The sequence below is a fragment of the Anopheles darlingi genome, chromosome 3 (genome assembly GCF_943734745.1).
Source record: "Anopheles darlingi chromosome 3, idAnoDarlMG_H_01, whole genome shotgun sequence".
Lineage (NCBI taxonomy): Eukaryota > Metazoa > Arthropoda > Insecta > Diptera > Culicidae > Anopheles > Anopheles darlingi.
In genome coordinates, this window is record NC_064875.1 from 12,889,512 (window position 1) to 12,903,936 (window position 14,425).

Consider the following 14,425-nt stretch of genomic DNA (forward strand, 5'->3'; position numbering starts at 1 on the left):
CAAGTGATGTAAAAGCAGTATTTGTAATCCGGGTCTCAGGGTGGGAAAAAGGGAGGTGTTTTACGCAAATTCACTTGCCTAATCATAGTAGAGTCTTAAAACATGGGAACTGCAGCATACTCGTTTCTGTGCACTGTTGTAGTTCGTGTATTTCAAGCAAAAAATAATATTAATTAATTGAAAATACCTCCGAGAGTTCGAATAAGCAAAAAGGATCTGACCTAAACTGGCGTTGTCAAGGTCGAAGGTCATTAACTACTGCACCGCGTCCTTGGATATTTTGTACACTTTTAATGTTCATTTTCATATGAGACCTCGTAGTTGTTGTAATTTTGGACAATAATGCATTGATTATATTCATAACTGAGTGGTTTTTGTAGTTAAATCGACAGTAAAATCGATTAAACCATTTTAATCTCGATGCTCAATTTGAAAAAAAATAGAGAAACATTTTGAGAGTCAAATCAGACTTTATCTTAGTGTGACTCATTATCTAATAGAATTACTATTTTGTCTCACATAATACAGGCCTAGGACTGGAAGGGTTCTACAAACCCATGGTTTTTCTGCGATGCTTCGCTAGAATTTTGAGTCATGAATGTATTGTTTATCTTCTACGTGAAAAAAAAATCACAATGTATCTTTCTAATACTGTGATTTAATATACTTTTCTATAAAAAATACAAAAGTTTAATCACTGCACTGTTCAATATAAAAAGCATAAAGGTTTCCATTTCTACCCGAACTTAACGTATTCCCCCATAAACTGTTGGTCATAGTCCAGTAAGATCATAAGATCACCCTGAAGCAGTATTAAGAAGGGTAAAAAAATCTTTAAAAAGCTAGTACTTAGCATTATTGTCTCTACTGCAATGGATTACGATTCTAAATAGTTCCAGTAGAGCTCTTACTGCCATACCTTCAGCCTTGTTTGGAACAAATCTTTTATCATGAGATCATCATGTCCAGCCCGCGACGGGTATGTCATCCAGCACACATTCCGAATACCTTTTCCATAGAGAAGATATCATTATCCAACCCCTTCCGTCGCATTCGCGCAGTGATTCAACAGCATATCATCGGACATATTATCGAGCATCACCAAAAAAGAGGGCCCCACCTCACGCTTCGCACAAAGAATGATTCTTCACTCTACGCATTCCCCCCGGGGTCCAACCTAAAGGCAGACACTTATTGAATCACCCCCCGAACCGACTGCGAGTGTCAAATGAATTCTTCACGCCGCAGTCGCTAGTTCGAGGCCCGGGGGGGGGGGGGGGGGGGGGGCGAACGAGCGATTAGAGCGCAGAGCACATAGCCGTCGATCACATCAACTTAACCTAAAGCGGGGGGTATGAGACAGCGTCCTCCCCCCTCGGGCGCGACGGAGCAGAAGTGTATATCTACACCTTGACATCCGGCGATGGCGCTCAGTCGACGATCGGATGATCGCGCAGTAACACACTCCAACGACGCACAATCTCGAGTCTCATCCTCGCCTCAATATCTGTCGTGGTGATCAAGTCCGGTGACTAGGTAGGCAAGCGGTACTGTGGGGGTGCAGGTTTAGGGTATTTATTGTTTGGCCTTTGGCTACCGTGCGTGACAATCGCCGCGCCGCGACGACGACGACGTCGACGACGGTTAACAGTTTGAATTTTCGGAAGTGAATTAAGTGGTTCCTCTCGGCGTGTGCGCGCTCGTGCTCTCCCTCCGCGGTTCGTTATCGGCCGCTGGCCTCGCCGGTGACAGTAGTGAGGGTGCGTCGTATTACTGGTGCGTGAAGCAGAGGGAAGCTGAAGGTCTAATCGGCGCATTTTTGGGCATCTAGCTCGTGCGGGGCGGCTGTGAAGTGAAGTGAAAACGCGGCGTGCGTCTTCTGCATGAACTCGGCGTATGCGCGTGCTCGCGCATACACACGTACCCGGTGGGGCGTTGGGAATGGACCTTGTGTTAACTGATCTTCCTCCTTCTCCACCTCCTTCTTCTTCTCTACGGTACGCACGCACATGTGAGATTAGTTTTACGAAGTGAAAAGTGTCACTTCACGACCCCGCTACACCTTTGCACTGCTGTTTGACCTGCTTGTTGGTTGGAGGAAGTGGCGTGAGAGTGAAAACGGTGGTCTCTCGGAGGCGCATCTCTGAGGCCGCCGGTCCATGGTCTTTTTATGAGGTCTTTTCTCTCCAAACCAAACAAAAAAATGCGCCGTGTTAACGAACAACCACGGCCTTTGACAAAATGCAGGGCGAGGCGGCATGTTTGGTTTATCCATTTCCTGCCCATCTCGGACTCGGTGCAGTGAGGCAAGGCGACAACAACCTTCTCCGAGTGTTTGCGAATGGGTTGACTTCGTCATATCCGACCTAAATCGGCTACGGAACAAACCCGCAGTTCCCACTTGCCACCACAGGAGCTCTGAGTCATGCGTTTGCATGCCTGCCTCGCGAAGTGATCGCCCCCCGGTTCCCACGATTAGCATGCAAGACGCTTGCAATTAAGCAATGCAATCGATCTTTGATCGACCACAAAACCTGTAATCGACGTGTGAATTAATTGTCTGCGTACAACGTCGCTGGCATCACGGACTGATTACCTCGGACCGGCCTGGGGCATGGGGATCAATCAATTAGCCACGACGACGCGTCAGCCGCGGATCGAGGGCGTGCTGGATGGATTAGATGGAAATGTGAGCACACGATGCTCATGATTAGAAGGTTCCCTGGAGCGCGGCGCGGAGTTGTGACATCATCACCTAAACGAACCTAAACAAATCAGTGCAGCGGCGTGACACGAGGCCACGAGTTGCTGCAAACGATTGACAGTACCAGTACTGGAGCATATAATTGTCAGCATGGACATGGATGCATGTCACCTTCGCTGGAGGCTGCTTACGGCATCACCGGTTCGTCCAGCGCCGCGAGAGAAGGCAATCAATGAATGGTGTTATTAGAGGGATTGATATCATAACAATCAGCCTAGCCAGACGCGGACTGGCAACCGCACAATGGGAGTTAATTTCATAATTAATTCCTTGTTTACGAGAGGATGCAGCGGGGGTGTTGCCTTCCACCTCCGAATCGAAGCTGGACAGCTGGAAGGCTGGCATTCTGATATGCATTATCTTTTGTTGTTAGTAAATTAATTGCCAGTTACTAGCATCGTTGCGTTGCGCGATGTAATGAGCAAAACATGAAGCATTAGCATATTGAAAGCGAATACTAGTATAAAGAGCACTACAACAAACCGGTACACCCAGTTGATAGCAAACACTCGTCAACACGATTAGTATCATCAAGTGAAATGTAAAAACCGCTCTCCCGTGGATTGGAAAGCGATACACTTTAGCGGCTTTCATTTGTTTTTTTTTATCACCTCTCTACAAGAGAGATATCTGTTCTAATCAAATGAAAATCAATCGGCAACAAAATCTCGACAAAAACACATGACCGAGCTATTTTTGCGCCGCGAAGTGTTGACCGAAAAACAACAATCACACACACTCACACCTCGTGCCTAGCAGATTATGACAATTCAGGCGACAAAGCAAATGTTTACTTAGTCCCCCTTCGGAGCGGAGCGGTAACCTTAGTTACCGATCGCGGGCGAAATGCGAGGAAAACAGTTCTACCGTAAAGTAGCGCCCCAGAGCGCCCCTTTTATGGGGCTAAAAATATGTGAAAAAAATGTGTGTGATGCCGAAATGGTGTGCCGCAATTTTTGTGCTTTTGCTTCTTTGTGGGGTCCGGTCCACACAATCCTGGTTTCGATCGACAATTAATTAAATTTTATAGCCAGCGCCCCACGCGCAACTCGCGCCTCGCGTTCTTCCTGCCCCCTCCCCTCCCCCCTTTTCATCATCACGTGTGCCCCTGCGGACCTCTCTCTCTCTCTGCGTGACGTTACTAAATGATTTACCGTCGATAAATGACCTGAGCACCGCACCAGACCGTCATTCGGTTGCTGCTGATGTTGCGGCTGCCTACCGAATGCAAATAATGGCAGAATTTAATTATTCAAATTTATTCAGTAACTTGCACAATTTATCATCTGGGCCATCGTCTACCTTCGCACACTCGTGCCCGTGCCCGTGCCCGTGTGTGTCAGTGTGAGTATGGTTGCACTCACGCTCGAGCGTTTGAACCGAAGGGCAACCGAATGCAAGGATGCACACACAAGGCGCACGACAAAACCGATCGGTAGGCATAACAATGAGATGAGGCGTAGGGTGGTGGATCCGTGGGTCTTTAGGACCAGCGGGACCGCACCCTGTGTCAGCGCCCCTGAAACAGCGACCGGAAGAAAACGTCGGACATTTTTTGAAAAATGCTGTTTTAAAAAATGGAATCCATTTCCCAGTTAAGCGCGCACAATTTGTAGCAGCTCAACGGACTGCCCACCCTTTCGCACGGCGCTTTGCATGCCGCGGAACCACGGACTGGCGTTGGGCAGCAAATAAAAATTAACATAATTGCGATGAAAAATTCGCAATCATTTCTACCAACCAACCGGTAACCGTTTTTTCGAATAAAAAAAACTTTCCTGCAGAGCTTCTAAAGAAAAAATGAAACTCTCCTCCTCCAAGGGACGCCATTGCGGAAGTAATAGAACGAAATGAGTGAGTACTGCTGTACCAGATCCCGGAAATGGGTAGCAAGGGACACGGTGCTCTAATTGAGGTACGAAAAAGGAAACGCTTAGTCGTTGGCGCTCTTGCATTCATCATCATCATCATCCTCATCATCACCATCTCCTTTGAAACGGCACATCCGGGAGAGTAAACCCGGGGAAGGGGGTGGGGGGGCGCAAACAGTCCGTCACTTCCTGGCGCGTGACGCCTTTGATGCCACGGGAGCACGAAACTAATTACTATTCCAAGAGCCGCCACCATCACCATCAGACCAGACCAGACCATATATCCTTGAACGCATGACCGAGTTTGCTGTCCAAGATTAGTGCGCAGAAGGTCGCGCGCGATGTCTGCTATCTTCGGCCCGGTTGTCTGGCTATCAGCGTTGACCTCGAACGCTGGTGGTAAGGTTGTTTTCGAATCGAGTCAGATCCGCTCGTTCTACTCGGTCGCTCAGCTGACGCGCGAAAAACCCAAAATAACAGCTGAGCCTCGGAGAGAAGACGCACACCAAAGCACCATCAGCCTCCCAAAATCGCGATCGAATGGAAAAGTTTCATAGAGTCCCTCGGAGCACTTCTTGACTTGCGCGTCATTGTGCCGTCGCCGTCGTTATCGTTGTCGTCTCTTCGCACAAGGCGCAGTTCGTGAAGATCGCGTAATTATTGCAAATTAAATTAACACCTCTCTCTCGCTCTCTTCGCTTGTCCCACAGTGTCCACCCAGGGAGTCCACACGGTGTATTCAAAACGTTCCCCTGTTAGCCTGGTAAGAATCAGGAGGGGCTGCAGAAGAGGGTGCGCCGTACCGGGCGCGCAAGCGTGATATCGGTACCCGCCCGAGGGTGAAGTGATAATTGATGGTCTACGACTGTCTGTGGCAGTGCCGGTGGCGCTCACTCGCTCGCGATCTGAAAGGCAACCCCAAGAACGTACCCGTACCAGTGTCTGATCGTTGCTCATTTGAGGTGGAAGGTGCCGTATGCCGTGCGCTCCGTATCTACTAGCGTGTGACTTCAAGTGACGAATCCGGAATAGGAGCGGGGGGAAACACGCGGAGAAACGAGTGGCGATAGCGAACATTAAGTGATCCCCACTGTCAGGTTTCTTTTTTTTTTTGGGACCGAATTTATTACCTTCTTCAGCGTTAATTGGCCAAATTGTGGCCAAGTGTGGGTACACGGGGCTGTGTGTCACAATGTCATCTTTCGCGTCGTCGACGTCCGAAGTAACGAGGATGAGTAGCGTCACTCGTCTGTTCGCATTACTCCTGCTGCTCGGTTGCACCAGCGGTCAGCAGATCACCAATAATGACGTACAGCAACAGCAGCTCGATATCCTTAGTCCACCGACACCGGCATCACCGACGACCCAAGCAGAGCGTCAGTTCCGTGTGATGTACGAGTGGAATGTGCTGGACTTTGCGTTCGCTACCGAAGATGAACGATCGCGGGCACTGTACAGTGGTCGCTACATTCCAAAGAATGTGCTGATCTCGGATTGTAAACCGCACACGAATCGGCTTTATTTGACGATCCCTCGTATGCTGCCCGGTGTACCGGCCACACTTGGTTACGTCGTTCGTCCGGAGAACAATGGACGTACGGATCCGGAGATTGTCCCGTATCCGTCCTGGGAGATGAACGAACGGGGCAACTGCTCGGCGTTGCAGTTTGTTCAGGGTATTGCCGTCGATAAGCACGGGATCATGTGGGTCGTGGACTCGGGACGTACTGAAACCCTTAGTCGAGGTAAGTTCTAAGCTGTCATTTTGCTTGTCATACGCGATCCCTGATTTTTATAACCTGACTTAACTTTCTCTCCCACCAGGAGCCGATCACGTCGTCTGTCCACCGAAGCTTCTGCTACTGGATCTGAAGCGCAACGGTACGGTGCTACTGCGGTACCAGTTCCCGGAATCGGTTGTACCGCCCGGTAACAACTACCTAAATAAGGTCGTCGTAGATGACGCGTACGGTGGATTCGCTTACATCACCGACAACAGTGGAGCCGATCCGGGCATTGTCGTGTTCTCGAGGCGGCTCGTGCGCTCCTGGAAAGTCCGAGAGAACAACTCGATGCGTGCGGCACGGAATTCGGTCCGTTTCGCCGTCAACGGAACCGAACTGAACTTCTCGATCCACATCGACAGTATCGCACTCGGGCCTTACTACAATCCTAATCTCGAATCGGATGATGGCCATGATCCGCTGCTCGGAAGTCAGAACTACGAACGTAACGTGTACTACTGCCCGCTGTCCAGTCACCATATCTATTCGCTGCCAGCCTCTCTGTTGCGTGATCCGGAGTTCAATGCACGGGCGACACCACGAGACATCCTCGAGGCCGTCATCGACTATGGCGAAAAGTCGTCCCAGACGGATGGTATGATTATGGACAATCAGGGTGTACTGTACTACGGGTTGCTCGGTGAGCATGCCATCGCTCGCTGGGACACCTACAAACCGTTTACGCCCAAGAATCAACAGATCGTGGCCCGGGATCCGACCTTCATCCAGTGGGTCGATAGTATGGGTTTCGATCACGAGGGGTACCTGTACGTGACGATCAATCGGCTGCATAACTTTGTCGCCGGTCGGCTTAACCCACTCGAGGTGAACTTCCGCATACTGCGCGGGAAGACGGCCGGTCTCAGCTACGTCGAGACGCCGGACAATCTGTTCAACAGTGACGCCAAGTACCTGTACGGCGATGGTAGCGGTACCGGCGAGTCGTTCGTCGATAATGGACTGCGCTTTCAGTCGTACGAGGGTACGACGCCGGCCTCGAGCCGCCTGGCGTCGGCCGGCATTTTCGGATCCGCTGGACGTTCGTCCTCAGTAGCGGCAGGTCCCGGTGCGATAGGATCCATTGCACTGCTGTCGTTGCTGGTGTTCGTCGTGAGCACGATCGGCCTTGCCGGTTGACGTGTTTACAGCGAACGCGCGCGGCATCGCCCCGGTACCCGGATGGCCCTTGGAGATGACGGAGATGGTCCGAACCGGACTGGTTCGCTTTTCCTGGTATCAGTATTGTATATAGTGTCTCAAGCTTAAGTGTAAATACGCGTTGTGTTGCGTCGTTTCATCGTGAAGGTTCCGACGTTTGACGTTTTTCGAGCGAGAACGCGAAACCGATTCGGATCGGACTAATAAAGTTGGTTTTCCTTTTAAGACATTAACTTACGAGTACGTGGCTTGCATACTGATGATGCTGATGGTGGTGGTGGTGCTCTCGACTGGTAATGTGTAACTCCCTGATTACCCGTTAAAGCCGGCCTCTTTTGTTTTTTGATAGTCCATCGTTAGGGTGATGATCATTCAGCGGGATGATGATGATCGGCACATTCAATAAGAACAGAGCAGAACAGAACAGAACAGAACCGGCTCTACGAACGAACTTTTTTTCTTCCATCCGTTGCGCGTTGATCGAGATTTATGTCTAATCCCACCAGAACCACCAGGCAGCCCGGCTTAACGGAGAAGAGCTGCTGCCGCCGGGAAAAAAGCCTAAAACGTAAATTCGTATTACTTCAAATCCATCCGAAAGCCCCGGCAGCGGCGGCGATGGCAACCGTCCCATTCTGACAATCTTAAGTCTCATCAAGAGACCTAACACGCGATGCTGCGCACAAATTTGTGACTCTCTCAGGCCTCGTTGGAACAAGAAAAGGGGGGGGGGGGGGTTCCTCTCAACACCAAACCACCGCTAAGCCGCTCGTGCGCCCGTTTTCGTATTCACCGCATCAGTCGTGATGGAAGCGCACTGAAGAGCAACAACATCCGAATACAGCCACAGCCGGGAAAGTAGAACGAGGGAACGAGCGCAAGAGAAAAGTTGCAAAATTTATTTCACTTTAGCGTATGAAGAGTTTAATTCGACAGTAAAGACGGCACTGCACGGGTGTTCCTGCAACTTTCGGTCCGGTTGTTCGGAGTCACCAGTCAGTACTCGGGTTTGCGGACGGAACGAACGGATATTTTCTCCTACACGCTACACACTACTACGGCAACGGCAAACCTTTATCTTATGTGAAATTCATGCACGTTTAGTGTGGCGGCACACCGATGGTGTGTCTTCGGTGACTTTTGAGGCCACCGTTCGTACGAGAAACTTCGAAAGGTTTTAAGTAATTCATCCTGAAAGCATAGCAGTAGCGTAGCATCGGGCGAGGGGTTTTTGTTGGACGACAGCAGACGATGAAACTTGTTCCAACTCCGTATCCCCGCTAATGCACCAGTGCATCTAGTAGCCGTAGTTGATGCATTAACACTGCTACTCAACCCAGACAGGGCGCGCACAATGCTTTGCCCAAGTGCAGCAAATCATTAATGTGTAAGCATTAATGTGTGTGTAATTAATGTGTTGAATGTATACTAACATATTAGAATTCCCCCTCTTTAGACGTATCATGTCACGTGGACTATCTTATCGACAAGTAGCGGCGCCGGTAACATCCCAAACAATAGGGTAAGGAACACAAAGAATCAGCGCTAAACGATCCACGTGTTCTTAGAGAGGTACCGATCGCCCAGAGCGGAGCAGAGCTCCCAATCACGATAACGGCAGATAAAACCGAACGTGCTTCTACGAACAAATTCAAGGCCAGGCCAGGCCAGGCCAGGTGCAGAAACCAAATCTCTACTTCCGGTGGCCAGCCCAGGAGGGTGACAGTTACAGTCAAAAGTTTGTGCTGCTGCTTCTCCTTCTGCAACCATGGCGCAGAACATCCTTCCCCAAAACAACGCTCACTGCGGCAAAAGTACGATTCCGACTAACGGTCTTTCTTTTCGTCGTTTCGCTACTCACCAGCGAGATAAGACTATCGAGCGTCGCGGGACTTCGATGGCTCGAGGGCTTGAAAGTGGCTCGAAAGAAGGCTATCGAACCGAACGGAAAAGGGGCGCACCGATGAAATTGCCGCGATGTCCGCAATGAACAGCTTTTTCTCGAACGCCAACCTCCCGAACCCGTAACCCCTGGATTGTGGCAGCGCGATAAGACCGTACGACCGATCGTGACGACCAGGTACTCTCGCAACCGGAAGCTAGCGGAAGATTCCGGGGTACGCGTGGCTCTCGAACGATTGTGCGATGTCCTGATTAGAGTGGAAGAATGATACGGGGACGGTGCGATGGGCACAAGCTGCTAGCATGAAACATTAATGGCGAAGAGAGGGCACGACGTACGCGTCCGGGAATCGATTGCCAGCCGGGACGTGCCACGCACTGTTGACATCGAGACGTACCGTCGTGATGTGCGGCCTATTTCCTTTCGGAACTGCTGGAGCTGTGAGAACCCCTGAACCTTTCCCGCCATGCTGCGTGACACTAAATGAATCATTCATAAATGATGTAATGTCCGTAGTGCCCGGACCGATGGGCATGTTTATATTTACCGCAAAGAAAAACCTAGGAAAAGAACGCAAGAGGGCGCAAGAGAAATGGTGAAGACAAACGGAATCCGGGGCTAGATGAAAAATGGCGAGAAGTAGTAAAAAGCTGCTCGACCACGGTGCTGCCGGTCGAGGGATCACTCGAGCTGTGTGCACACAGGCCAGTAAAATGGACCCCGGGCCTTGGCATAAGGATCTGGACCTAAAGTAATGAAGTACTATTTACGATCTTTGGTCTTGCCTGCTAGCGCTCACGGTACAACTCCAAGGAGCAGCTGGTCAGCAGATGGAGCACACAGGATGGGGATGTTTCGTATCGTTTCGGCCTAGGACCATCATCGCGCTCATAAAGCACTGGCTGGCAGCGGCAGCGAGAAGTAACGATTGTCATCAACGAAGACGATGTCCAAGCTCACGGAGCGCGGTAACGAGCGCCCGGCCATGCCGGAGCTAGCGCGAACCACTAGACAAATTTGCGACCATAACCTCAATCTCAATCGTAAGTGGCACTGAACTTTGTGTGTTTGAGTGTGTGGTGGCTGGTGAAACATATTGCCGCACATTCACTTTCATCCTTTACTTTAATACATCGAAGATGGCGTCCGCGGGATCCTGCGGGATTCGCGCACTCGTCCTACTTTTCCGGATACGGATCGCATCGTTCTCGGTCTCATCCTAGATGGCGGTACGTTTTCATCCTCGCATCCAGCATAATCCAAGCAAGCGCTGCTCTACCAAAGCGCCATTGCCCTAATCCCCTTTGCTTCCCTCCAGCAAGCTAACGGCGGCGAATGGTTTAAATCGGTTCATTCTTTTCCATTAAGCGATGAGCATTTTTTGTGTGCTTTATGAACTCTCTGGTCTGGAGGACGACTGGCAGATGGTTCGGTTCGGTGGCCGCACTTCGCATGTCACATCACTGAGTGGCGAGCCATATGGTATGTCCTTCCCCCTGTGCCACACAGTGCGCGCTAGTACGCGGACGAATGATCATAAAATATTAAGCAATCAAATGTCTGGTGCATTCTCCTCTTCCATTTCCATTAGCATCGACCTTTTTTTTCTGCGAAAGTTACGTGGCCTTCGTCCCTTTTTTTTGTCGGTAGTCTAATCAGTCGATCAGGTTGAATCGTTCGGCATTGGCCATCCACTTTGCGCTAACCAACATAACCATCGAAAAGCAGGCCACGAAGACTGGCCCTTGGGTTAACCTTGGACATCGAAATTCAATTTTCACTCGATCAAAGCAAATCGCTTCATCAACGCACAGTAACGTTATCGCTTATCGGGAGGACTGTTTCCGCGGTGCTTCCGCAGAGAACGAGAATCGCCGCAGCAAGGCATTGCCCCGACTATAGGCCACGTAGAGGGACAAAGTTTTTTTTCCATCTTTTCCATGCCTTTCTGCTCCAATCTCCGATTGCGGTTATGGTACAACATTTGGCTCGTGTCCATCGGTTCATTTCTTTTGGCTGATTGGTCCGCTTCCATTTCCTCCCCTTCTCCCCCTACCCCTAAGTCTCCATTCCCCCCACCCACCGTGGGAAGTTCGTTAACTTTGAACTCCTTGTTATGCGTTCTATGTGCCCAACTCCCAAGCGCAACGGGACGACGTAGGGTCAGATCGATAGTGGGGAGGGTGGCCACTGCCGCTTCCGACATTTCCGGAAGACCGGAAGTCCTTTCATCCGGACCCTTCGAAATTCAAGGACAAGAGTGGCAGTAATGGCCACACAATGGCCATTGGCAAAGAAAACAGTGCTTTTGCTTGTCTTTTGCGCTTATCAGGGCTCTCCTCCCCCTCTTTCTCACTCTCGCTCCCTTCCCTCTCGAGTCGTTTTATGGCGAAACTTTGTTCGAAAAAGGAAATTTCGGCAAAGCAATCCACCAAACCACCGAGGGCCGAGGGCCGAAGGCTGGAGTAGTGAAGCCACTGTTGGTACGCGTAACTCGGAGTCTTAAGCAGACCCCTGGCGTCGGTGCCGGCAGCTAGTAAGATAAAAGTGGAGCGTAAATTCCCTCCAAACAATTTCCCACGTTTTTTTGTCCCTTTTTCCTTTCCATGGTGCCTGCATTCCTGCAGGCGGTCCACGAAAGCAGCTTTCTCTGAGCCCGAGAATTGGTTGCAATCGGTTTGGACGAGTGTGTGTGTGTGTCGGTGTGTGTGCAGTCTTCGTGGCGTATCGATAGAGACGAGAACCAGAAACACACCGCCCCGGAACGGATAGAATGGGAACCGTAACTAGCCAAGTGGTTCCTCTAGCACACATGCTCGATCCGGTCGTAGGTCGTAGGAAGTCGCCGGAGAGTGACTAGAAATACCCATTTGGTAGATTGCACAAATGTGGGCCAAGCAGCGAAAGTTTTACATCATTGCCATCGTGCAGACGGAGAAGAATGCCCGGGGCGAGCATGGGCAGTGGAGTGACATGAGACGCGGGGGAATGAGCTAATTTCTTTGACTCTTCATTTCGACACAATCCCATTCCGGTTTCCTTGGCGACGTACGAGCAAAGGAGGCTGGGGTGGTAACATATTTTCCCAGCATTCCATTGCCCAGTTTACGACTCACCGACCGAAATGGCCAAGAATTGATGCAATGAGAGTTGGCAGAGCACGTTCCGCTGGCCGGATACGACCGTCCAGGAAGAACTTGGCCAACAATCTAATTCGCTCGTTGCTTACGATACTTTAACTGAATGTATAGAGAGAGCTAGTTCCGTTAGCTGGTGTGTCCGTTTGGAAGTCAAAAGTTTGCCTGATGCCATGAACTGAATCCGGCTAATACGCTAGTTGGTTTCTTGAGAGGTAATCTGCTGTATTTGAATCCTTTTACGTTCGCTTACGACTAACAGCAATCAGTGACGCTGATACTGTACAATGTTCGGGTTGATTATGTGGTTGTGGTAAGGGGTAGGGTATTATAAAGCAGAAGGGAGGTTCATTAATTTTATGCGAAACTATCTCTACATATCCGGCGCCCCTTCCGTGAAGAACGCACTACTTGGGACGTGCTTCCTGCTCGCTCACATAGCGCACGTACAGTGTGGGTACCGGGTACGGTTCCGGTGGTTGTTCCGCTTCATCCATGTAGGAGCATGCGATGGCGAGCGTGCTGCCATCGTCGCTGAAGCAAAGGCTCGAGATGGACGTATCGTACAGATGGAACTGGCACAGGCGCTTCTTGTTGAATCCATCCCATATGTTCACGTACCCATCGGAACCACCGGTGGCAAAGGTATTGTACCGATTGTGGAAGCTGATCGCATTGACCGGATAGATATTCTCGACTCCGTTCTCCTTCGCCCGGTGGCACTTGAAGGCATACTTCTTCTGCTGGACTTCCGCGTTCAGATCAAAAAACTCGACCGCGACGCGGCCTTCGATCGATCCCATCACGTAACCTTCCTTGTTCGGGAAGCAACGCACCGTCCGTGTTTGGTACTTGAGCGATGACTCCCGGCGCTCAATGTAGTTAGCCATATGGCGCAGATCCCAGATCAGCACCTTCCGCTCCGAGGTGGCCACCACCAGCTTCTCCTCCATGCAGCTCATCGCGTACACCTTGCCACCGCTCTGTTCGTACGAACCGACGCACTCGCGCTCACGCGCATCCCACAGCTTCACCGTACGGTCCCAGCTGCCCGTCAGGATGCCGTTGACCATCGTCGAAAACTCGACGCACTTGACGGCCGCATCGTGGTTCCCGAGGGAGAACTCGATGTGCGTGTTGAGATCGTACAGCTTCACCCCATTATCCAAACCACCGCTCACTGTTTTGACCGAATCCTGCAAAGGCACAAAGCTCACCGCATTAGCATCACCAATAAGCGGCCGGAGACCACCACCACCGGAGCCGGTGGCGTCGGCGTCGGCGTCACCCTTACCAGAAACGCGCAGTCCAGGACGGGCGATGTGTGGAAGAATTTGTGGCGCAGGGTATTGTTGGTCACATCGTACAACCGGACGCTGGTGTCCCACGAGGACACGAGCAGGAATTGGTTCGTTTTCGGTGCAAACTTGGCCGCCGAAATCAAATCGACGGGAGCGTTGTTAATCTGGACTTCACCTTTGCGCGACATGTTTACGTTTTGTGGCGGTTGCGGTCCAAGGTGTTTGAAATAACCGTCGCTTCGCGGATCTTTTCGCGCCGCGGTTTCCCACGTCTCTTGCACTTCCCGGGCTAAGTTTTCCAACGAGAACAACGGCGGAAGTGCAGATTGTTCTTATCACGCAAAGAAAAGTAATAAAATGTTACAAAATATTCACTTTTCACGGCGATTTCTGAATGTCCGAAATAACGAAGAAGAACGACAAGAACTTAAAAAGAAGAAAGGAGATCTGCTGCACAGGCATAAATCGAGACTCGTTTATGAGACCTGTTTCAGCGCTCTAGTAGCA

General features: G+C 50.6%; 3 protein-coding genes across 3 annotated transcripts in view; 1 reads left to right on the plus strand and 2 right to left on the minus strand.

Moving 5' to 3' along the window:
• The window catches only part of LOC125953254 (uncharacterized), a 104,252-nt gene that overhangs the window by 78,321 nt on the left and 11,506 nt on the right, over positions 1-14,425 (minus strand). The window lies entirely within an intron of this gene.
• On the plus strand, positions 1,439-7,814 carry LOC125953889 (protein yellow-like). Its single transcript, XM_049683712.1, has 3 exons — positions 1,439-1,536; positions 5,346-6,380; positions 6,460-7,814. Exons 2-3 carry the CDS (start codon positions 5,828-5,830, stop codon positions 7,554-7,556), a joined length of 1,650 nt encoding a protein of 549 aa, XP_049539669.1. The 5' UTR covers positions 1,439-1,536; positions 5,346-5,827; the 3' UTR covers positions 7,557-7,814.
• Positions 12,826-14,247, minus strand: LOC125953894 (mitotic checkpoint protein BUB3-like). The gene is made up of 2 exons (XM_049683720.1): positions 13,912-14,247; positions 12,826-13,813 (listed from the first exon to the last, which is right to left on the minus strand). Exons 1-2 carry the CDS (start codon positions 14,104-14,106, stop codon positions 13,025-13,027), a joined length of 984 nt encoding a protein of 327 aa, XP_049539677.1. The 5' UTR covers positions 14,107-14,247; the 3' UTR covers positions 12,826-13,024.

Coding starts and splice junctions, on each gene's coding strand:
- LOC125953889 (XM_049683712.1), top strand. CDS start 5,828: ATGTCATCTTTCGCGTCGTCGACGTCCGAAGTAACGAGGATGAGTAGC. Junction 6,381..6,459: donor TACTGAAACCCTTAGTCGAG/GTAAGTTCTAAG, acceptor CTCTCCCACCAG/GAGCCGATCACGTCGTCTGT.
- LOC125953894 (XM_049683720.1), bottom strand. CDS start 14,106: ATGTCGCGCAAAGGTGAAGTCCAGATTAACAACGCTCCCGTCGATTTG. Junction 13,814..13,911: donor TCCTGGACTGCGCGTTTCTG/GTAAGGGTGACG, acceptor GTGCCTTTGCAG/GATTCGGTCAAAACAGTGAG.